The sequence below is a fragment of the Maniola jurtina genome, chromosome 20 (assembly GCF_905333055.1).
Source record: "Maniola jurtina chromosome 20, ilManJurt1.1, whole genome shotgun sequence".
NCBI lineage: Eukaryota > Metazoa > Arthropoda > Insecta > Lepidoptera > Nymphalidae > Maniola > Maniola jurtina.
In genome coordinates this window covers 9,722,499-9,748,564 of record NC_060048.1, presented here as the reverse complement: position 1 = coordinate 9,748,564, position 26,066 = coordinate 9,722,499, and the positions used below count along the sequence as shown (strand labels likewise).

At 35.1% G+C, this 26,066-nt stretch overlaps 2 protein-coding genes across 2 annotated transcripts in view; one reads left to right on the top strand and one right to left on the bottom strand.

The window, feature by feature from the left end:
- The window catches only part of LOC123875656, a 43,208-nt gene extending 21,670 nt beyond the window's left edge, over positions 1-21,538 (top strand). Inside the window, exons 2-6 of the mRNA XM_045921617.1 lie at positions 659-865; positions 3,871-4,000; positions 14,121-14,243; positions 19,115-19,388; positions 19,422-21,538. Coding sequence (XP_045777573.1) covers positions 659-865; positions 3,871-4,000; positions 14,121-14,243; positions 19,115-19,310 — 656 coding nt within the window. The 3' untranslated portion in view covers positions 19,311-19,388; positions 19,422-21,538. The remainder of the gene's footprint in view (positions 1-658; positions 866-3,870; positions 4,001-14,120; positions 14,244-19,114; positions 19,389-19,421) is intronic.
- A 1,447-nt stretch (positions 21,539-22,985) lies between these two features.
- LOC123875657 (dihydropteridine reductase) lies at positions 22,986-25,099 on the bottom strand. Its single transcript, XM_045921618.1, has one exon. It carries the CDS (start codon positions 24,772-24,774, stop codon positions 24,070-24,072), a length of 705 nt encoding a protein of 234 aa, XP_045777574.1. The 5' UTR covers positions 24,775-25,099; the 3' UTR covers positions 22,986-24,069.
- Between the last annotated feature and the right edge of the window lie 967 nt (positions 25,100-26,066).

Genomic DNA, 26,066 nt, shown 5'->3' with positions numbered 1-26,066 from the left:
TTTGTATAGAAAATAACAATGTTTATTGATAAGCCGATAAATACTTAACATTATTAATCCGATGGAGTGTTTGTTTGTTCCGAAAATTATTGTTCATTGGTTTGTTTGTTACAATCATCAATATTTTCCAGCGTCTGTTGAAAATACGCGCGGAAAACGTCGCGTCGCGGAAAACCCCCATTAATTAGGAAACTGCCACACCTCTTACAGGTTAGCCTGCTTCTTAGTCTGCATCATCACTCACGTATAGATGAGAACAATCGTAAAATATCGCTCAAGTGCAAGTCGGACTCATATTCGAAGGGTTCCGTATTATCGTACCAGAAAGAACACTTTTTAATTTTTTTAATTTTCATGGTAGCTAATTTGAAATTTTCATTACTTTTTCTAACCGGCTGTTGTTGGTGGCAACAGAAATATATATAAAACATTTTATGAAAATTTCAACTCTGTACATATTACGGTTTATGAGATATTGCCCGCTGACAAATAGACGGGTGGACGGAGAGCTAAGGCGGTAATAGGTACCTACAGTTGGCATCCTTTTGGTACGGAACCCTGAAAATTGTCTGAGTTGATAATTTTCACATCAGTTTATCATAATAGGTATGTGTTAATGCCTCTAAAGATTTAAAAATGAAATTTTCTTTTGTTACAGGGCTCCTGCCAGAAGCATTAAGAACGAAGTGCGTCCGATGCACAGAAAGGCAGAAGAAAATAGCAGTGAAAATAATCAGGAGGCTCAAGTATGAGTACCCGGAAGAGTGGGCCAAACTCTCCGCAAAGTGGGACCCGACGGGCGACTTCACGCGGTACTTCGAGGTGTTCCTCGCCAAAGAGCAGTTTAATACCATCTCTGGAAATGGTAAGTGAATGCCTCTTACTAATAAAATAATTTCAAAAAATAAAATAAAACCGACTTCAATAACCACACCACATACCTACACTAAAAAGTAAAAATCAATTTTGTTTCTACACGTGTAATGTATAAAGTCGAGCGAGCATAATAAAAGAAACTAGAAATCTAATTGTGAATATTTAGTGGCCCTACTGTTTACCAAGCTATATTACACTGATCGCGAGCAATTTACTCTTATCCGTTATATCGAAGTTATGGAATTCCGTTCATAGTAGGTAGTAATTTCAATTTCATAGAAAATAAAAGAAAATAGATCAATGTCAAGGACAGACAGGATGTAACCGCTTCTTATTTACAATTGAATGGTTGTGCCAAGTTTCACTAACCTATTAGATTCCCTAAGGTAGGTAACCTAGTCTTTCCGTTACACAGAAGATTTCTGTGATAGAACTGTTTGCCCTCGTGTTATCAAGTAACAATTATACACATACCTACCGACAGGCGACGGCACAGTGTTCATATTTTGCAGATTCAGATTTTCAAAAATTCAATAATTTTTGTTTTAATAAATATTAATATTCTTTGGATTAGGCTTACTAAAATTCGAACGAATATAACACAGGTAATATTATAATGTAATACCAAAAAACGGTTTTTCCGAAAATTGCCAACCCTAAGCATACTCTATCAAACGTATTTTTCTAATTCACATTACGAGAGATTATATAATACTTATTTTCATAAAAACCACAAGTCAATGCGGTTACAATAATAAAATACCTATCACACCTCAAGTTACCAACGCAATCATGTCAGTGAACGCTTGTGAGGTAATTTTTTCTCGTTTTCCCATAACAAAGCGTTTCTAAATAGTTTATATGCCATTTAAATATGTTAACAAAAAATTAAGTATAACATATTGCGATTGTTTCTCTAAATATATTAATTATATCTTTTTATTCTACTTAGGCTATGGAGTAACTATTGCTGGTACGAAACCATAACACCTATTGTAACAACGTTTCTTATGTTTAAGAAAATCGCACAATGCAACAAACACAAACGACATATATTACAATATATACTATTGTATGAATATCAAAAGGCAGTATAGTATTTTTTGTCAGCACTTTGTCGCAATTAAATATTGACATGTATTAATCGGTCCATTAATAAAGTACAGTGGGATTTCCTTTTGTAGTCCAAGTACCATTTTTTTAGTAGGTATCTTTTTACGTACAAATAAACACATACGATATAACACGTTTTAGCACAATACATTTTTACAAGATGCAAAAAAAAACAATTGTGCACCAACCATTCTAAACATGGAGGCAGTATTTTTTGTTACCATTTACGAGTCATAGCAAAAAAATGTAAACATGTCGAATTCATCAGGATCTCTGTCTTATTTACAAAGCAATGATTTAGTGATGATTGTGATCTAGCAAATAATGTTATAGATAGTACCAACTAGATGATAGCTGCGACTTCGTCGAAGGAGAATCTCTTTCATTTTCCGGGATAGCAAGTAACCCAAGAGTGTTAATTCAGGGTATATGCTATCACCATTCCGAACAGCCAATGTCGCGAAAGAGTAACAGACATCCAAACTTTCAAATATATAATTTTAGTAAGATAAGAAATACCCGTGGCTTGGCCCGTCCTAATAAAATACATTTTCATTTTTTTCTGATATCAAATTCGCCGCCGGAATTATGGTACGTGTCTACCTACTTAATTATATTTCGTTTACATGTTTTATTTGCACAAAAAGTCTTTTATATTTTATTTATTGTTATGAATATTATATGTACCTATTATAAGAATATTAGCTCCGTAGATTTTCAAAATCAAAATTAACTTTACTTACTAAGAATAGCAAAAAATCCAATAGGTAAATTAAATCCAAATTCAAAAATATGAAACACGCCATAATAATATAACTGTTCTTGTTTTTATATAAATAGGTAATAAATCACTGTCGGCTAGTAGTAAATCCATCGATATAAAAATCTCATTAAAAAATATGCAAAATACAAGTATTTAATATCTGCAAAATCATTTATAATATGAGCCTAGACAGGCGTATGAAACGCAATGTAGACATTATTGATTAAATATTATGTATAAAATCAATTTTTTATCCATCATTTTATCAGTTAATCCATTAAAAAAAATAAACTGATTATTTAGTTATAAGATTTCTATTGCTCACAAAAAATATTAATTTAAGTTTGCAGGGGCTTTGAAAAATCAGTGGTTTACCTTCCTAACTTTAACTGCACGATCAAGCTCGCAAGATATCTAATAATAATTTATAGTATTTACGCGGTCTGTATTTGGACTGCAAACCGACTGTAAAATTGCAGTTTGGATGCATTGTGCAGTTGAAACAACTGCATTGCAACTGCCGACCGACCGACTGCTGAGCAGTCCGTATGCAGCCAGCGTGTTGTGTAGACTTTGCCCATAGATACAAGAACTAGACGCCCGATTGGACGCGGATTTTTGCTGTCAACTTATAGACCAAAATGCAGTCAATCTACATCGAGATGCTGACCCCAATAGCACTGGATCAAAACTTGTCAATTTTTTTTGTTATTTTGTCCGATGTGCATGATTTACATTCATAAGTACAGTTTAGGATACCACAACGTATCACATTTTGCGATTATGAATGATACCCGTGATATTCAAATGTATCCATACTTGCATACTAATATCCTAAATGCGAAATGTGTCTGTCTGTCTGCTATTTTTTCACGACACATCCGTTTAACCGATTTTGCCGTTGGTACCTAGCTTGCATCTCAGAGATGGGCATGCCTAGTTTTAGTCCCAAAAAAACAAAGACTTTCCACGGGAAGAACCTAAATCTACATGGACGAAATTGCGAGCATCATGTACTTGGTACAGAGATAGCTTCCGTTGAGACGGATATACTTAGACTACTTGTTGTTCAGTAGATAAATAAATGGGATATTAACCTGTAATATTTTGATGTGCAGCTGACGAGATCCCTGTATCCCCACTGGCGACGCCCCGGCCTCCGCCACCCACGACAGTTCCGAGTACTACACCACCTACAGCGAGTCCAGTGACCACCACCACTCTACCAAATCCTGTACTGCTTAATAGGTAAGATACACGAAGTATATCATCATCATCACTAACCCGGCTCACTATTAATAATAATTTATTTATTAACCGGACAACAAAAATCCATATAGTGTTAGCAACAAAAAACTTAAAAACTATGTTAGTACTTAAACACTAAGTAGTTAGTAACAATACAAACTTAAAAACTATGTTAGTACTTAAACACTAAGTAGTTAGTAACAATAAAAACTTAAAAACTATTGAGCACGGGTCCCTCTTAGAAAGAGAAGGGTTTGGTCATAGTCCACCAAATCTGACCGTTCCGGATCCGTAGTGGATCCGGAATGAGTTGAGACGATGATATGATGACCTAATTTCGGCCAAGGCGCGGCGGCCAATCTCAACCTAGACTAGCTGACTCGTCTTCAGAAGATATTAGTCTGTGCACAAACACAGATGCACTCAATTCCCTCACTCTCACACTCCGATGAAATGGTATGTATGTATGTAGTTTATTGCACCACAAAACACAAATGACAGGTAACAAAAAAGAAAACAAAGAAGAAAGAAATGGTATAATCCAACATGACCAATCATATTCGATAGATACCTACCTATCAAAACGTTTAATAAACGTGCATTTATTTTCTAGCTACATTTTTTTCAAAGTCATGGGACAAAATTTACATAATCGTCTAGTAGTGCTAATGTCGAAGCAACGAACTCCACTCGAGAATTCTATAATGACTCGTCATTTACTAATCATTTACTGTATGTACAGAATGTTATTTTAGGCGAAAATTTAAACTATTAAAGCCGAACTTGGTCTGACGGACCATGTCGTCGATTTTAAAGATAATAAGAAGTTTAAGATTATCAAACAATCTCCTACACAGGCAACTAATCAACCACGCACTTTTCTTTAAAAAAAATCTAGGTAAGTGATTTTATTGTGTGTGGATGGATGTGGTAACCGAGTTTGTTGTAAAAATAAATTTTATAAAAAATATACCCGAGAACAGCAAGATTTACGATTTTCCGAGTGAATCCCCTACCAGGAATTAACGCTAGTTATGATTCTGTCAATTTTTTTTTAGTAATTTTGGATTTTTTATGTAATCATTTTCTTCCAAACCACGATGGCAAGCCAAATCAAATTTCCGATGACGTAAGAGTATCTACTACTCTAACTACTACTAACTTTTTCAGAAAAAGTGCGGACTCGAATCCTAGCCTATATACAGTGCTCGTTTTCTTTACAATCGATTTCTAATCATATCATGGCAATTGGGTCTAATTTCCCGTTTCTCTAATAGTTTATATTTTTGTCTCACTGGCCGCTCGCAAAATAACACCCTGTATAATAACATCGTTAGTCCGCTAATAAAATACGGAAAAATTGGCAATCAAATCACACTTGATTAACATTTAATGTTAAGTACGAGTATTTTAGAACGCGACAGGCACCGTTAATTTTAATGGCAGTTGACATTAAAAATTGTAGCACGTGACAACGCACAAAATATAGAACCTATCAATCAGAATTATAATAATCCTACTAATAATATAAACGCGAAAGTTTGTATGTATGTTTGTTACTCTTTCACGCAAAAACTATCGGACGGATTTGGCTAGGAATAGAGACAGATTATATAGCCTAGATTTACACATAGGGTACTTTTTAACCTGGAAAATTAATGAGTTCCCACGGGATTTTTAAATCCCCATATCCACGGGAACGAATTCGCGGGCATGACCAAGTATGCTATACATATTACTTACTAAGGTAAGTCAAGAGTCAAAATAGACGGTCTACCAAATTAGTAATTTCAAATCTACATTACAGTAATCTGTCGATAAGTTCTGAACAACTTTGTTATTTGTCAAATTTTGGCAAAAAACAAAGCGGCTATATTATACCTAAATAAGTAGGTAAATATGTTTCTTAACGATCAATGACAGAATTTACATTTGATGACTAATTTCAATCGTTGTTGGACTGTGTGTAAAATTGCAGTTTGGATGCGATTTTAATGCAGTTGATAATCTATATATACTAATAAATAAAATTGGAGTGTCTGTCTGTAATTTCGAAATAACTACCTCATATTAAGCTCATATGGTTATTAGAACGATACCAACACTGAATCACACGTTTTTAAAATTTTTGTCTGTCTGTCTGTCTGTCTGTCTGTCTGTCTGTCTCTCTGTCTGTCTGTCTGTCTGTCTGTTTGAAAAGGCTAATCTTCGGAACGGCTGGACCGATTTTGACGGGGTTTTCACAGACAAGTAGAAGATTGATCAGGGAGTAAAATAGGCTACTTTTTTAACCGACTTTCAAAAAGGGAGTTGTGTTTTTCTTTCTATGTACACCGAAATCTCCGAGATTTCTGAACCGATTTGCGTAATTTTTTTTTTATCGATAGAGGAACTTTGTGACAACTTTTCCACGGGATTTCAGACCCTAAATCCACGCGGGCGAAGCTGCGGGCATCAGCTAGTATATTCTAAATCACAACTACCTACCGACTGCCTGCGCAGTCCGCGTGAAATTCATACCTACTGGGTGCTCGTAATAGACTTCACGCGGACTGCATAGTCAGTCAGCAGTTTGGTTGCAGTGATAGGACATGCACCATAGACTGCAGTAATAAATTATAAGTAAAAAAATTAAAATTCGATTATTCTAGATTCGGTAGCGGCACATATTACAATGAAACAAACCGTTACCACTTTAAATTAGATATCTTCTCTTTGTAAATCTTCACACTATCACACTTCACACTAATATTATAAAGGCGAAAGTTTGTATGTGTGTGTGTGTGTGTGTGTGTGTGTGTGTGTGTGTGTGTGTATGTTTGTTACTCCTTCACGCAAAAACTACCGGACAGATTTGGCTGAAATTTAGAATAGAGATAGATAATATCCTGGATTAGCACATAGGCTACTTTTTATCCCGGAAAATCAAAGAGTTCCCACGGGATTTTGAAGAACCTAAATCCACGCGGGCGAAGTCGCGGGCATCGGCTAGTTATCAAATAAAAAGACAATAACTATCTCGATCATCAAAAAAAAAAATTGTCCATTGTCAATTGTTTTTTATAAAGTTCGACCGAGCGTGTATCTATCGCTGATCTTCCGTTATGCCAATTAGTGGTTGTTGGACGGAAAGCAAGTAGGTAAAATAACAATGACAATAAAAAATAATGATATAAATATAAATAATTATGTACCTCATAATAATGTATGATATACCGTTAACCGTAGATGTAGGTAAATCTACTACAACTGAGATAAGATAAAATATTTTTTGATGTATTTCACCTATTATGTACTTTGCATCGGAAGAAGTGCCCTACCTATAAGCAGTTGATTAGAATATTGGATTGGTAAAGGTACCTAAATAATTGAATTGATTGATGAGGCCCGCGCTTCGCCGGCATATGATTATGGTATAAAAATCCCGCGGGAATTCTTTGATTTTTCTGGGATAAAAAGTAGCCATGTCCGTCCCCGGGATGTAAGTTAACTCGTACATAAAATCGGTTAAACTGTCGGGCTGTGAAAATCTAGCAGCTGTCTGCTATGTGTCTATCTATCTGTCTGTCTGTCTGTCTGTACAGACAAACGAATATATAGACACATTCTCACATTATTATAATATTAGTATGGATTAAAAGCCTTTCGCATACCTATAACTGTTTAAAACCATACATAAAAATTGAATTCAATAAAACATTTTTTAGGACTCATTTATAAATAACAAAAACACATAATAATGAAAAATAAATTCAACGTTACCTGAACACAAAATATATTAAACATAAAATTTAATTAAATTAGTTTTTATTTTCAGTGCGGTGTCTAGACTATTTAGCATAACTGGATTTATTGAAAACTTCCATTCGTAGGAAGTTATAGTTCAAGGTTTAAGTAGTTTAATAAAATAATAACTAATAATTAATCTTTATTAGTAAAGTTATCCTCTGCAAATTTGCGTCTTAAGGCTGTTTTACGCCGAGCATGCGATGCGTCAATTACGGCATGCTACAAATGAAATTTTGCATCTATGCAGTATGCGGCCAGTCTATTTGACTAAATCGTGCTGCAAAATTGAATTTTACGATACGAGTGTCGCAACAATTCATGCTACATTTAAAATTATTCAAAAACGGGCCGAATTGAGAACCTCCTTTTTGAAAGTCGGTTAAAAATCAATAGGGAAACTAGTGTCTCTTATTCTATGTCAGAGACTACCACCGCACCGGTTCGGAAGTCAGATTATTCTACTGCCATTGTAGGTTAATACCCTGTGGAATGTTATCGCACTATGTCGCGGTGCGCTGGCGTAAAACAGCCTTTATCGAAGCCATCCATTAAACGATTTTTTATAATCTCTCTGAAATAGTTGTGAGCACTGTCTTATCAATGGGAAGTTTTGGGTTCGATTCTCGGCTGGGACAATTAAGAAATTTATGATTGTACATTGGCTCAAGACTGGTCTGGCTCTGGTGGAAGGCTTTGGCCTTGACTAGTTATAACCCCACCTGCAAAGACGTGCCACAAAATGATTTAGTGTTTCAATATGGTGGCGCGTAGAAAACGATAGGGGTATGGTATGGGTTTAATATAATACCTATAACGAGCATGCTCGGACTACCAGGTTAGACTTAGACTGCATCATCACTTACCACCCGGTGGGATTACTGTCAAGGGCTAACTTGTCATTGAATAGTTTAAAAAAATCCTAGGTATCTGTTTAGTGTACTTATATGTGAAAAACCGCAAACATTTTATGAAGTTTAGTAACTGAGAAACATATCAATGAATGTCTGATGCTTGTAACCTATAATAATAAATAACACAACGAAATATTATAATTATAGCGTGTTTAGTAACGCAAGATTAAGTATGGAAAATGTTAGGGTTGCCACTGATAAGATTTTCACACTTATGCTTAACAAGCTTATATCCGGATATACCTATTATATCTGGCGGGTGGACTACACCAATTTCAAACCCCTACTTCTCCCCCTTAGGGGCTGAATTTTCAAAAATCCCTCCTTAGTAGACGTTTAAGTCATAATAGCTATCTGCCAGCCCGATCCGTCCAGTAGTTTGAGCTGTGCGTTGACAGATAAATTTGACTCAGACCCCAATATTTCCGCTTTTCCAAAATCAAACTTAAATGTCAGAACCACAGGCGGGGTTTTTTGAAAACTTTTTAAATTCTTTATAAGTGACTGTGCCACCTATTTTAAAATAATTCTGACAACCCTAGACCTATAAAAAGAAATACCTAACTAGTTGACCTCTAATCTGCTTTTCTACACAATCGTCCTTCTCTGCGATGCTTTTACTGAATTAATAATTTGGCCTCTGCACGTCTTTCAAAAACAGATTGCTATTATTAGGCAATATGGGTATCATCTTAAGACATTGCCTAATACAGTTTAAATGATCAAATGTAGGTATTGTTAACGCTTTGGCTCATATTTTATAGATCTGACTAATCTAATATGTATTTCCAGTCCTTATACCTGACTAATATGAATATATGTCTAGGTGCATATTAATTATAAATCGTGCGTTTTACACTATGACAAGACTATGACACGACGACTAGGGATACCAAGCGTCCCGGAATTTTGGGGAATCGTATTCTAACTCTAACACCATTTCGGTCCGTGACGAAAAATTTCAAAAAATATTTTATTAAAAGTTTAAAGTTAAGTTCTTTTTTACTTTACTTTAATGAAGGAGATTATTCAAATTAAAACATTAAAAAAATGATCACCTCTTGTTAATTTAAAAATATTTAGCTTAAAGTAAAAATAATTGCCATAACAATATCATATTACATTTGAACGCAAAACCTTGTCCTTATATTCGCCTTTCTACTTTACTTGGGCATTAAGATTTTTTTTTAATCCTTCACACTCAATTTAAGTGTTAAAAAAATATAAGATTATTATGAACGATAAAAACTTTAATATGTTTTTATACATTTTGTTTTTGAGAAAAGTCAAAAAAATGCTTTAAATTAATTGCAGCGCCAACTATAAAACTTCATGTATATACTTATGATTTTTTAATATGTGGATTTATTAAAAAATCATACTAAGTTATCACAGCACTATCTAACTTTTCGTTGAAGTGGGATATTCCTAACTTTCTGAGATGGGTAAATAACTTGGTTACATACCCTTATTTTGCTTATCGGTTTGAAAGTATGGGTTTTATGGGCTGACTTTGAAAAACACAGTGTTTTGATGAAAATCGGCTCTGCGTCAGGTATGTGACATTAAAGCTGAGAAAATGCAGGACATTTTGCGTTCCATCCATTAATGAATTTGCACTTCAAAGGTATCAAATCCGACGTTACCCCGCTCCCTGTTTACTTTCAAATAAAATAAAAAATCAATAAAATAAGGTAAATAATTAGAACATAATTAGGCAAATACATTTTTTTTAAATCTTTATTTAAGGCGTTTTGTTTCTGCTGAAAAACGTCACTCTGTTCCGTAGGACTTTTTTGTAAAGTTGTAACGGAGCCCTAGCCTCATTTGATTGAGTTTGAGATAGGGACTCACTACTAGAGCCAATAATCTACCATAGTTATTTAGGTACGGGAAATCGAGCAAAGACCTCTCCCATCTCTCTGCCTCATTAGTCATTACGGACTCATTCCAGTAATAAATCGTGTATTTCCTCAGTATATCCACCATGGAGTGTTCCAAGTCAATTACAATCAGGTCAATTACTTAGATAAGACCTTTCTCATTAAAAACCTTTATTTAGTGGCACCTAAGTGTTTCAAACGAAGAATCACACTTCACACTAATATTAAAAAGGTGAAAGTTTGTGTGTATGTGTGGGTGTGTACTGTGTATGTATGTTTGTTACTCCTTCACGCAAAAACTGTACTGGACGGATTGGGCTGAAATTTAGAATGGAGATAGATTATACCCTGGATTAGCACTACTTTTTATTCCGGAAAATCAAAGAATTCCCACGGGAATTTTAAAAAACCTACATCCACGCGAACGAAGTCGCGGGCATCAGCTAGTAGGTGATATTTCAAGATGTGAATAGGTAACTAATTATTGTTTACAAGTGTCTTAAATGAATCAGTGTCGTAAAACTTTTATTTATAAACTTAAGATGGACACGCCATTACGTCAGTTATTCAAATTGGATAATCGCAGAAAATTGCGTGCGTGCGATACTAAAAATTCGTAATCGTCCGTTACCTACCGCCTTAAAACACAATTCTTATAACTGGTTTATCGACAATTCATTTGTTATGTATCTAGAGTCTAGACATTACCACATTCTATTCTTCTATATCTACTTATAACAAAACTGAAACTAGGCGATTCCTCTAAATAAAATATATTTTGAAAACTTTAATCAGCCCTAAATAGTATTTTTTTTTAATCTGCTCGTCTGTCTACCTTGGCACGCTTCACGCTGAAACTACTGAATAGATTTGGATTCAACTTAGATACAAGATAATATAGTATTGTATTTATTCCTAAAACAATAGGAATCGTTCGGGACAGGGAATGATAATTTTTGTTGATGTTACTCCATAACTCCGTCAAATTATACCCGATTTAGGCATTTTTTTTTCTTTACACAAGTTATATTATCTGGTATGTTTTATATATGTGCAGCTTTGATGAATGATTTCGTAGCTGGAGGATAAAAACTCATCAATTGTACCTAACTCTTAGTTAAAAGGTAGTTTTTGGGTGAATTTTTTTTATTTAAAATTGACATCAACATAGTTTTTTTTTATAAAATAAACTTTCATCTTAAATTAAAACTAAATAATAGGTAGTTTTCAACCAAAATATTATTATATACGTTATAGAGAGAACCTGTAAAAAATCTCAAGTTTCTACGTACATTTTGTGGTTTGAGCTGTACAAACGTTGATATTACAGTTAGTCAGTCTAGCCTTCATATTAATTGGTGGAAAGGGAAGGCATATTACTTTTTGAAACTCTAATAATATCTATAAACGAAAATAATAATTATTATAAGATCATGTCATTCTTAAATGACTCAGATCGTTAAAGGAAAAAAATGTATCACTAAGTACGACGTAATACTCAATATACAATAGGATGAATGCATTGAATTAAATGGTACATGATACAATACTTAATAAGTAGTCACTTACGAAGATTTATTTATATCAATACGAAAAAGTTAATCCATACCGTGATCAAAAGATTACTGAAACCAATATGCAGCTGTTAGATCAAGGTAAACGAGTTCCAATAGGTTGAAAAAAAATTACAAAATATCGATACACAGTTCTTGCGTTTTTGTACATATTATTTACTAGCTGTGCCCGCGACTTCGTTCGCGTGGAATAGTGACTTTTCGGGCAGCATTATACTCTGTACGTTAAAAATGTTCGCCGTGATTCTTTAAATTGACATAACTTTTTTATTTATGAACCGATTGATATGAAATAAACACTAAATGTTAAGTGAAGCTTACTACAATATATTAGTGAAAACCGTATCTAAATCGAATAAGCCGTTTCTGATATTAGCGTGCACAAACACACAGACAAACAGACAAAAAAAAATTAATTACAATTTCGGGTTCGGCATCGATATAATAACAACCCCTGCTAATTTTTTTATATATTTCCATTGTACAGACACCACTTTTCTACAATTTTATTATATGTATAGATTGGGTTGACCATGCGTCAAAATAAAAATACACAGACCATATTTTTATGCAACATTGCCTAGATTATTTTCACTGTAGGTATGCATTGTTTTTAATACCTACGTGACTGCTAATTACTACTTGGATAGAATTATTGATAGCAATTCTTTTTTTTAAAATTAAAGTACTTACCTACTTAATAGGTATCATTGGCTGGAATTACTTTTCACTAGAACTTTTTTTTTATTGATTGTTCATCTATTATCGTTAATCTTTAGGATTATATCTTTCAAAGGGCAAAACGTGGTAATCTCATTAAATAGCATATAAACAATGCATTTCTGCAACGCATTCCCACGTGGATTGCGTGCATCGATAGAGAAAGATGTTACTTAATCGATGTAATCATTGCGTACGAGTAGGTATGTTTTGATAAAATGATGATTAAAATATGTTGATACCAAGATTTACTCCATTGGCCGGTAAAAAATAGCCCTTTTTGGATGATGTCCTTATTCATTGAGAAACATTTAAAAAAATTGGTTTCTAAATTCTCTCATACTTACATATCTACTTATTTTTGGTTCCACAAAAATTAATCGACTAAAATAGAACTTAATTCTGGAAAAATGTTGAGCTTAAGTATATTTGTATTTTTACTTATTTTTGTTTGTAAGATTCATAAGTGGAATTCGGATGTCGTTCCGCTTCTGATTTTTATATTATTACTTACCTATGTTTTTTATTGAAACCTTGGGTAAACCTTTACGATGTATAGTGAACCAGTGTTATTTACTCTATTAGGTATAGCTGTTAAATTACAGTTTGATTCATTATTATATATATTTTAGGATTGATTTCCTAATCCCTAAAATAATATTTAACTGAGGAATAAACGACGATTTCAGAGTTTTAGGGGTTTTTACTAGAAATCTGTCAAAACTTCAAATTTATTCACCAGTTAATAAGTATTCATTTCATTTCATTTATCAAATGTTCCTCAAACGTGAAATTGCTTCTAGCATTCGTCTTGGACTAAGTATGAGTCGTCTACAAATTCATATGATAAATGTGGTGAGGCCATAGAATTATGATGTACTAAATTGGTGTGGCCACAGGTCAAATTGCGTCAGCGCATGTCATGTCAGTTATGGTGTCTAAACTACGTTGATTGGTAACTGATTCGAAGATGGAAATTTGGCATTCATTTTTCTGCGTGCCTCAAAGAGCGTCACGTCGGTTTTAGTTATTATGACTGCTTTGTGCCTAAGCGTTGATATTGAGTCGTAGGATCGGAGGGTCCATTGTATTATTCTTCCAAGAAAGTCCCTACGATTTTGTTAGTAATAAAAGGATTCAGGGCCCTCAGCAATGAGGATTACAATGCAGCGAAAATTTGTTTAATAGTGTATTAAGTTATATCTTAACATTTTGAATAGAAAACTTGTCAATCTTATTTCAGGTTTGGTGACGAAGAGACGATGGTAGGCAGCCCGTCCTCTGCGGTGCCGACTCCGCGGCCGACCTTAGCTACCACTGCGAAGACTTCGAAACCTACCACAATGAGAGCGCCGGTACCACCGAGGTAATATGCCTAATTATATTACCGACTAGCTGTTACCAGCCTTCATTCATTCATTTTACATTTTCTCAAGATCTCCCCGGCGTATTGGTTAGCGCTGTGAAACCGACAAACACACACTGGCAAACATTTCTAGGTTATGCTATCTTTCAAATTACAAAGATATTTCGAAAATACAGATAAACATTAACTTTATTTATTTGTATATCTTCTTAGAATAATATTTAGGTAGTTACCATATTTTGCATTTTTTCGAAGATCTTCCTGGCGCCTACACCTACATTTAGAAAATAATTTAGAGAAAAAACACTGTCCTTCCTTATCCGAAAAAATAACGCAATAGGATTGGCACCCTACCGTTCTTATCAAATTTATCATTTTTTTATTTCATAAATAGATAGGTACAAGCTAAACTATGCAACTTTACCCCGTGGGATCTCTTTGATCTTCAGGAATAATAAGTAGATATCCCTTGTCCATATCCAGGATCGAGGATGCAGTGTCTCGTATGCCAATTTTTTTTCTACAAATCTTGTAGACTATACCTACTTATAGGTATCCCTGGTTTCAGCGGTTGAAAAATTATTTTAGGCAGCCAGGCACAAATTCTCATTTATAAAATTAGTATGGATTAATATCATGTTTGCATGGTTCTTCTCGGTAGGAACGGCATTCCGAAGCAGTGGTAGATTTTTTTGAAGATTCAAAAGCACTTGTAAAAGTTTAATTGAATAAAAACATTTTGAATTTTGAATTTTTTTGAATTGCATACTTAGTAGGTACCTAATACGATAACGAATCATACACGTATGATTTATCAGTCACTTAGCTTTCATAAAACACAATTCTAAAGGCAGCAGGCATGGAATAAATAAAATTGTACTCGTAGCTTTGCCATGTACAATTAATTCCAAAAATCATTAGTAACTATAAAATCTCTGTAGTCTTTTAATAATCATTAAGTATAGGTATTGTTAAATGTTACTGCAGTTGCAATGACCGCAAAAGCTAATTGCATAACGCTACGAGTTTTTAAAAATCCTCCTAAATTAACATAGTAAGTAATTAATCAATTTTGTCAAATAGGTATGTTGAATACAAAACTGAATAGAAAAAATTTTAAAAATCAGTTTTGGGAAATAAATTTTTAAAAGGCAATCAATGAAGCGCAACAGTCGAGGAAAATATTTTTTTTATTGCAGAACATAAGTATGAACAAAGTTATATAATATATGTAGGTAGATAGGTAGGTACTTGTTAAGCATAACTTTAACTTTAGCAGGAAAACATATAAAAATAAATATTTCTGAAGAAGGAATGTGTTATATATTTTCTGAAGTAAAATTCCATTTGGCATAGAATTATTCCCTACAGCCAGTTGTTAGATAATCGTTTCTGATACAGTAGGTAGGTAATAGGTATAATCAACGCCGGTCTAGTTATAATATTGCATACTTACGTAGATACATAGCTACTGCTACGCAGAAATACTGGTCCCGAGTCATCTTCTGTGTATATAGGTAGGTAGGTTTTTAAAAAATTATAGATTAGCGCTTGGCTGCAATCAGACCTGCTGGCAAGTGATGATGCAGCCTAAGATAGAACGCTTGCCTAGAAAATGCCTATTCACTCTTGACTTAAATAAAGGTAGTTTACCTAGGGATTATACTGATACCGGAGGGGATGTCTTAGCGGTTCGAATTAGAAACGAGGAAGCTAATGTGAATACCTACCTACCTAAATTATATCACACGGAAGAAATCGCGGGCAAAAGCTAGTTGATGTAGTTACATTACTACGTACAAGAATTGCTTATTTAAAGTAGGTAGATACTTCTCTTCTATATAATAAGAGACGATATTTAAGTAGGTAAGATGCGAATTACGTATAATGTTATTATTGACTGTAAAATTAATTCAATTAAAATAATTGTTTAAACTATGTACCGCGGTAGATACCATCCTTAATATGAATATCTATTCTAGGCTATTGTTTAAGCAATCAAATAATTATATGTTTACGTATGGTAAACAATTAAAATAAAAACGTTCAAAGTAATAAAGTTAGTACCTATCTTGTAAATTAATTATTGTAATGACTTATCTACTACAATTTTCCACGGCTATAATTATGTGTTTACTACATATCTTCCGTAGGCAATAACATAGACCTACGATTTTTCGCGTACATACTAAATTTATGGGCAATAAAAGGTAGGTATATATATATATATATATATATATATCTACCGATACTTGGCGCCTGGTATAACATCTAGACAGGCCACATCACCTTATAATTCAAAACAAAAAAGTGTTTCTTCTAACTATTCTTATTTAGGTTAGGTAGGTAGGTACCATGTGAATGTTTGAATGTTTGTTACTCCTGTCTCCTTCACGCCAATGTCTGAACCGATTTATAGTGCGTTTCATCGATTAGTACCTATGGCGTTATGTTGGCTCCCCAGTCTGTCCAAGTCATTGGCACCATATTTGCATAAGAAGACGCAGATTTTGTTTATTTTCATTTGATTTTCCTGAATGAATGAAATGAAAATCAAATGAAAATAAACAAAATCTGCGTCTTCTCATGCCAATATGGTGCCAATGACCATCCAACAGACAGGGGAGCCAAAATAACGCCATAGGTACTATTCGATGAAACGCACTATAGCTAGAATTGACATAACTCATCTTACATACGCTGAAATTGACTTAACAGGGCTCTCTCCGTCACTTACTCCATACAATCGTTGTTCCAATTTCATTTCAATATTAAGTAACCAAAGTCCATGAAATTTTGCAGACATATTATAGAAACTAATATCTGTGCCTGATTTTTCTAAAACACCACAGCTCAAAGATTTGTATGAAAATAAGACCGCGTAACTTTGAAACCGAATATTTTAACAGAAATCTGGAAAACCATGGGCATAGATTATAGTTCCCGGAACGTTTCTACAAAATTCCATTGAGTATGGATTGGTTGGTATTCAAATGAGAGAGGAACTACGTTTGTATGGAGCGAGTGACGGAGAGACCCCTCTTAACACTTAGGCTACTTTTTATCCCGGATAATCAAAGAAACTAAAAAGAAATCTCGTAGGTATAATATTTCTCTACGCTACACGAAAAAGCTTTTAGTGTAGAAGCTTCTCGAATCTAAGTCGGAACAATCCAAATGAACATACCTACACCTAAAATTAAAAAAAAAACGCTCAAGTGCGAGTCGAACTTGGCCGGTTCCGTACCACACAAAGGGTTCCGTACCGTTACAAGAAATACCTAACACTTTTTTTTGTGATGTAACCACAAATTCACTGTTTTCGGATTTTCCCATTTACTTGTGCTAGATAAGATATTGCTACTTGCCAAATTTCATGATTCTAGGTCAACGGGGAATAGGTACCCTACAGCTTGCATCTTATAGATTTGGTCTTGACTTGACAGACACGACAGACAGACAGCGAAGATTCTATAAGGGTTCCTTTTTTTCTCTAGAGAAAAGGAACCCTAAAACCAAAAAAAAACCTAACGACTTGGTTACAAATGATTATATATTTTTTTGACTTGAATATGACTTTAGTTCCATTGTTAACCTTGATTAAATAATTTATTATCATTAACGATTTTAAGCACCATGCAGAACTAATCGCAAAAATTCTAAATTCTAAACCACAAATTTATTACTTGGGATCTACAAAAAAGATAAAAAACAGGTATTTCCGAAAATAAACTCATACTTGGAAAACCAAATCTTAATGGTTTTAACATTTCGATACAATATCTACCTAACATAATAATTGGTACTAATAATTTCCTTAAAAGTTCTGATAAATAGGTAATATTACCTTTTTTTTTTCTCTTTCTTCTGGCTTTACAAGGATTAGCCAATGTCAAGTTTGTAGTTATTTGTGACAAGTTAGTTAAACTATACAAGTAGGTATGGACCCCGTCTGTGCCGGCACTCGCCGACATACGCACGGCACCCCTTTAGAGCGCTATCCAGTCAGTTTTAACCAATGACTTGCTTAGAAAGTCATTGGTTTTAACAAAAAAAAAACACTGGAAAAAGGCAGAGCACGCCCGCCGGCCAACACACCAACACAGACGAAGTCCGTAATATTACCTATAGGGTGGACAAAGCGTAAAACCACAGAATAATAATATAATAGTAGTAAAACAATTGCCTAATTCAATATAGACAATCTTATCTTCCTCAAACGATGTAATCACTGACAAAATGTTTTACAATTTTTTTTACAGGAACAGCCCGCGTCCCGGGGATAGGCCACTTTTTGTCCCGGAAAATCAAAGTTCCCACGATATACTTATTTTTATCTAGCTTGTCCGCGTGGATTTAGGTTTTTCGAAATCCCGTGGAAACTCAGTGATTTTCCAGGATAAAAGTAGCCTATGTGTCAATCCAGGACTATCTATCTTCATTCTTCAGCCAAATCTGTCTAGTGGTTTTTGCGTGAAGGAGTAACAAACATACATACCCACATACACACAAACTTTCGCCTTCATAATTATTTATTAGTGTGATAAACCTAAATCCACATGGACGAAGTGTGGGCATCATCTATGAGTATTTCGTACCTACAGAGATAGCTTGCATCCTGGAGATGGACTAAGCTGTTTTTAAGCCGGTTGATCAAAGAGTTCTCACGGGATTTTTAAAAATACTTAATCCACGCGGTCAATGTCGCGGGCATCCTTTAGTAAATTATAAAGCTATGTACCTAAGGGGGTCGCCATTCCAGCACCTTGGGACTCCAACGTCTACCGATTTTTCGGACTTTGTGCCCTGCCCATTTTTAGGGTTCCGTATTATTATACTTACGAGTATTTATATTGTATTTCTCTTTTCAGACCAACTCCCGTGTCTTGGGCGAGCGTAGGAGCAGACTCAATGCCGACTCGGTACACGCTGAGGCCGATCAACGAAATGCCTTTTGTTTACACCACAGCAATCACTTTCATCGACCAAATAGGCATCAAGATAATAAGGACAACCGAACTTGTCACTGATATTCTGAAGAACACAGTAAGAGCTGTGGTAGGATGATAATATTGTAAAAAAGAACACATTTTTTTTATAAAGTGCCTTAACACACTGGGACGCCACGGCGATGACGCTGGCTACGTAGCCATAGCCATAGAGTAGGATTATATTAGGGTAGCCATAGCTGTCTCTGGCTACTTACCGTAGTCAAATGACGTTGCTAAATAAGTAGGTAGCACAAAAACAACAGTAGCTAACAAAAACACGCGATCATCCTGGCGATCAGTTGGTCACTGAGGGACGAAGGCGTAACTTACTTGTATGCAAAATACTAGTGACTTTTCGACTGGTCGCTAGAGTATCTAATAAAAAAGAGTATCTAATATCTCCATGTCGGGGCCGGACGGTTGTAGCTACGCTTTCGAATATTGGTGACGTCGCCAGACCGTAGCCAAGTGAGTTAATCATCATACATTTCAATACGAATTGTTTGGATACGTAGCCGGCGAGGACGCCATGGCATCCCAGTGTGTTAGCGCTATAAGGGTGACCGCAACTTATTTTATAAAGAAGTTATGCAAAGAAGAGGCGACCTGCAAGACCTATGCGATCATCGTTAGCGTACCGTCAACTAAGGCGTTAACAGATTTTTTTTATTATATTGCTCCATCTTGTTTGAAGGAACATTACTCATTTTTTTTTTAATAGATACATATCAAAAATTATGGCAGGATTCTAACTTTGGGTATCTCTGGTCAGGGCATAGCGCCGCGAACGCCTTTGGCCACTAGGCCTCGGTTGCCCTATCTTTCAGTGCTAATAAAATTGTCATGGAATTAAAAAAAAAACATTAGTGCGTTTAAGCGCGGTTGGAATAAAACTTGTTTGACGTTGCGGCAAATAAAATAAATGCCAAGTCATATTAGAAAGCCAAATAAGGCCAAGTCATGTTAGAAATCAGTAGTTTTGAAAATGAGTCGTAGTAAAAGTAAATATAGAACTTTTAATCCACGGCACTGACTAAGTACTTGGTAGTTACTTCAAAACACCTCAACAAGACAGCTGTTCTGTTTGGCGGTCTCTTTTAAATATGGATGGAAGTAAGGTGGATCTAAGTAACTTTTAAAGCGCGCCTAAAGAAATATTACTTCAAAATCTCACTAAAACCCGCCCTATCGTGTTTGCAATTTGTGGAGTCTATATCTAGTATAAACTAATCTGAACTAGAAAATAAAGACTTGGTTCGAATTGATATTTTGTAGAAAAAATCAAGAAAATTAGAAACGATTTTAGAAATTAAATTATATAATAATGAAGAGTTGATAGAGGTGATAATATTATGTTGCTGTGACATAAAATTGCCAGTGCACTTTTAGCTATTATTTCGACAAAATACGGCCATGTCTGTTTACCTATCATTTCAAAGAAAATTCACTATGACTTCGTTGAATTGTAGAAAATTACTTAAAGATACCTGCTACCTATCAAAATTATTCAATTATTAAGTTATTAAATTGGTTGACTTATAAAAATTATTAAAAGGTATTTAAATTAAGTAAAATTAAGTTATTATAGTACTTACAACTTAAGCGTTCTTACTTCGTAAATTAAGGTCATATTTTTTACTTATATAATACTTTGTTAACAATACGAGATTATTATTATTAAGTAAGGACCCAACCTTCTCCTGTCTGAACTATCAGACTAAATAAGTAGCTACCTAGGTACATCCCGGAAAATTACTGGTCTGGGAGCACATTATTAGAAATTTCTATAAGTACCTAATTCTATACCGTGCTAATAAAGTAGTAGATATACATATGAATCCATATGGAGTCGATTAGATTGCTCGCTCGTTTATATGTTCTGCCCCCTAAGGATAAGTTGATCAAGCATTTAATATGCAATAAGCTCTACAACATCACAACACCAACTTTATAGTTGCTAAAGAATATGCATTGATACCTAGGTATAATTCTTATAGAAACGAAAAAATACAAAATCATCCCATATCATCTCAGGTAGGTGTCAATTTGATCTAGACACAGATTTACCACGATTTTCAGTAAAATATTACCTATGTAAGGTGTTTAATTAAGTTATATTGTAAAATAGAAATAAAATAGAATACCTAGTTACATATTAATACATAATTAAGTAATAAGAATAAAATGTTAAATTATTATTAATTGTAAAGATTAATTCGTATTGAAATGCTCCACTCAATTAAGTTTGTAAGATATTTTTTTAAGTTAAACGAAGCAGTGACTCAATAAATATAATATGTTCTATTTATTTAGTTTGTTTCATTGACTATTTTATAAGCTTTTACAAGTTATTAAAATAATAAAGTCCGTAACATCCCGGCAAGCTGAGGTTAGGAATTCTGATATAAGTTAGCCCTTGACTGCAATCTCACCTGGGGGTAAGTGATGAGGCACTCTAAGATGGAAGTCTTACCTAACCTGCAAGGGGTATGGCAGGTTTTATTAAACCCATACCCCTTTTGCTTTCTACACGGCATCGTATCGGAACACTAAATCGCTTGGCGGCACGGGTTTGCTGGTAGAGTGGTAACTAGCCACGGCGGAAGCCTCCGACCAGACCAGAGATTTAGAAATTATAAAATTCTAAACCCCTGCCGGGAATCGAACCCCCTAATAAGACCACAGCGCTTACCACTGCGCCAGGGGGATCGACAGGAGGTGTAGATGTACGAACCAAAAAAATAATGACCCTCGTGGCGTGATACCCGTAGAGACATGGGGACTTGAAGAACTCCAATGAAACAACCCTGCAAACTGTTCATCACGGAAATGAACTTGTGAAACACTTCTAGAACTGAACTCGAAAGACCGTTTGAACGTTTGTCAAGTAGGTAGCAGAGACAACGAAAGAATCTATGGAACTAACTATTTGGTATCTACATAATTACCCCATCATTTTGTCATGTTAGGTACCTATATGATTTATCAAACCCGCTGTATTGTAGGTACACTAACGATACATATTAGGTACATCGAAAGCTCCTGAGCCCCTATTTTTTTAATGACCACCTCTTTCCCCACCAATTAAGCGTAAAGCTTGTGCCAGGAGTGGGTACGACAATAGGGCAACGGGTGGGGTTTGAACCGCCGACCTTTCGGAATTCAGTCCGCTCCTCAACCTATCGAGGCCCTATGGTTTAGAAGTGCCGTTACTAGCATCCCGTTGACAACCTTCGGGTACGGAACCCTATCTAGTTATAAAGAACGCCTGCGAAGAATTAAATAGCAATAGCTATTTCGTGTTAAAAAAGCACGAATGCTGTGGAGACAGAAGATAAAGTATGTGCCAAAGAGACGCGTTCGACTGCCTCGATACAAAAGCTCCTTACTCGTCATTAGGCCCGACTTCTACCTAAGCGGAGCAGAGAGATGTGTTCAAACGACCAATCAGATTCTTAATAGGTGACGTGAAAAAAATATCTTGTCTTTAAATCTGATTGATTGATAGGAGAAAGGAATTCGCTTCACTTAGGTGGAAACCGGGCCTTATGGTGTGTTATATCTTACTACCTACCTGACTGACTGACCTGACCCGTGCTAGCCGGGCTGTACAGGACTCAGGAGAGCTTGAGGAGAGCGACCGCGACGCGCGACCTGTATACATATAATCGCGCGACATTCGTGTCGCGTGTTACCGTCGTCGTCGTCGCGTACCGCAAAGTCTACCTTAGTTTAAATGTAAAAAAAGACATTTTAATGCTTTAAGCATTTAATATTTGAGTAAATATCACACCAATTTTATTGTTTTCAATACATATTATATTCTTACTATGAGCTATTAATATATTATTTAATAGAGAGTATAATATTTAAAACATACTTAATATTTCTATACTTTGAGATTGTTCCCTTGTAATTTGATGCAACATAATATTACATATAATTAAGTAAAAAGACATCAAAAACTCATATCACTTATAAACTAAACATATTAACTATTAAGGGCTAGTGCAGACCAAACTACAAAGGTAGCAAAAATGTTTCTGAGGACACCTAGACTTGTAAAGTGCCTATTCATTTTAAAGATAAAATCAACAACAAGCAAACACATAGCTTGTAGTCAACAAACCCAAGACATAGCTTAAGACAAAGTACTGAGCAGTGTTTCACAAAATAAATGGATATAACTAGGATATAAAGGAAACCAAAAAACCAGCACTATTTAACAGCTACCAGCTTCTGCAACAACAGAAGAAGTACAATATCTCACAAAAAAATCAGTCAGTAAACTAATTAGTAATACAATTCCAATCAAATTGGATAAGGCTTATATTCAAATGTTTGCAGAAAAGCTGTCGCTACATTTGGAGTTTGTCTGCACTAGCCCTTATTGTTGTTCAGCAGATATCTTAAAATAAAAATTTGAGATAAGTTACACAACATTCATAACCTTTGATAAATGGAATAAGTATTCAGTTATACCTAAAATGTTGATTGGCAGCCAATACCACAAATAACATTACTTATTGATAACTTTTTTTAATAACAAATTAATGTATGTTGTTAATAATTTATAAAGCTGATTTAATATAGTGTTAACATTACATCAACCCAAATTCCAAGATGGAAGTTTGCTACAGCATTCATTTTTATTCTTTTTTTTTAATTCATCTAAGTCATTGAAATGGCATTAATATTATGTCCACACAATACAATTTACTTTGCCAATGTTACATAGGTTGGAAGAGCAGACAGAAAAGAGTTTTTTCATCTATGTAAGTTTTTTAGATATTCGTGATAGGTGCCAAAACCAACTGGCAATGCTCGTCTACAAGTTATTGTACAATCAGATCAGTTACATTATCTTTAGTCACAAGTGCAACAAGACTGCCACTTGGGGGCCTCTCTTCTCCCTTCATCCACTTTGCAAACAACTCAGCAACAAAGCTCAGGGGTGTCCAAGAACCAAAATCAGCTTTCGGCATCCACTTCCTATTCATTTCAGTATCCAAGGTCACAGGTAAGATTGCAACAGCAAGCGAATTTTCTGGCAACCCTGAATCTTTGGCGCCCAGAGATTTTGTTAATTGGTGAACAGCACCTTTGGCAAGACCATAACCAATCATTCCCGGTGTGCCTTCCAATGCAGCTTTAGCACCTGTTAGCGCAATTAAACCTCCGGGACTGAGGTATTTAGCAGCTACTGTGGCTGCTATAGTTGAACTCCAAACGGACTGGCGCCACATTAGTTCCGCCTGCTTACTTAGATCCTTAGCCGCGTTGCCGCCTGCCCAACCACCGGCTACACAAATCACAGCATTCACTTTCTGACCTTGTAACGCCGCTCCAAGCTCGTTTACGACGTATTCCTCTTGCTGGACCCACGAGAAGTCCTTAGGCACCATAATGTTGACATCCGCACTCTCATTCGGGTTGAGATCGACACTTGCGACCCAATAATTCGCATTTTTGAAGTGGTTCACGCAAGCTGCTCCTAAAGCACCACGTCCGCCGTACACGATGATTCTTCCACTTGCCATTTTCACGTCTTAATTGATCCGCGGTACACAGACAACTAAACGGTGTGAGTTAAGTGATAGTTGATACTGTATGTAGTATGTACAGCAGCCTCTATCTAAAAGTACAAATAGCCTCCACTCTCACTTTTTATCAGCGGTGACACAAATGACAACAAAACCGCGAAGGTTGTGGGCTATATGGAAAATGGAAATAACTAGTAACTCGTGGGAATTTTATGATTCAAATCAACTTCGGTTTTCCTTGTAAATTAGTGTTAATTATTCAAAATTTAAAAAAAACAGTAGGTACTCTAACCTTTGGATTTGACACCCTTTTTGAATTGACAGTTGACACTTGACATCTTGACACCTGACACCTGTTTTTTTTTTCCTCTCGTTTGGCTGTACACAGGTTAGCTAATATCAAGTTGATAGTTACAAGTTAGGGACACTGTTCGATAAAATCTCGTAACTTTACAACTCGTAACATTTCATTACTGCAATATTTTAGCGGTTAATTTAAATATCATGGACTTCGTCTGTGTTGGTGTTAGGTGACGAGCGTGCTCTGCCTTTTTGCAGTGTTTTTTTTTGTTAAAACTGACTGGAAAGCGCTCTAAGGGGGTGCCGTGCGTATGTCGGCGAGCGCCGGCACAGACGGGGTCCACACTTGTATAGTTTAGCTAACTTGTTACAAACAACTACAAACTTGACATTGGCTAATCATTGTAAAAGCCAGACGAGAGAGAGAAAAAAAAAAGATATAAGATAAATAGTAACCATGAACGTATAGTAACCGACTTCAAGTATTTAAATTATGAAATAAAACAACCTTGTATCTTAAATTGTAATTTAATTAACCTCATTAATACATTATTTATAAACAACAACTGTGAGATTCATTTGATTATTATCTACTATTTAGTATTTAAATCTACCTATATTTAGACCCGCCGCCGCCGCATATTGAAAATGTTAGTCAGAAAAAATACCCGATGCGTACCTACCAGAATCCATGCCATTCATTGATACCATACCAAATATTTCGTACCAAACTCATTGCCTACATTTTGTAATATAGTAGACTCCACAGTTTACATTGTAGTCAGAATTTTACCGAATCAGTATTTTACTCGCACTCATCCAAGACATGGTGCCCAAAGAGTATGTACCTAACCACTACGTTATAATGGTGCCGAACATCAAAAATTTTGGCGGCCAATTGTGAACTGAGCTAAAATTCATCGGACCGAAATATATAGGTATAATAAATAGTCATAATATGCGTATAAGGTATGTGTAGTTGCGATCGT

Bases quoted from the DNA above. Each gene is read 5' to 3' on its own strand.
- LOC123875657 (XM_045921618.1), bottom strand. From the start codon at position 24,774: ATGGCAAGTGGAAGAATCATCGTGTACGGCGGACGTGGTGCTTTAGGA.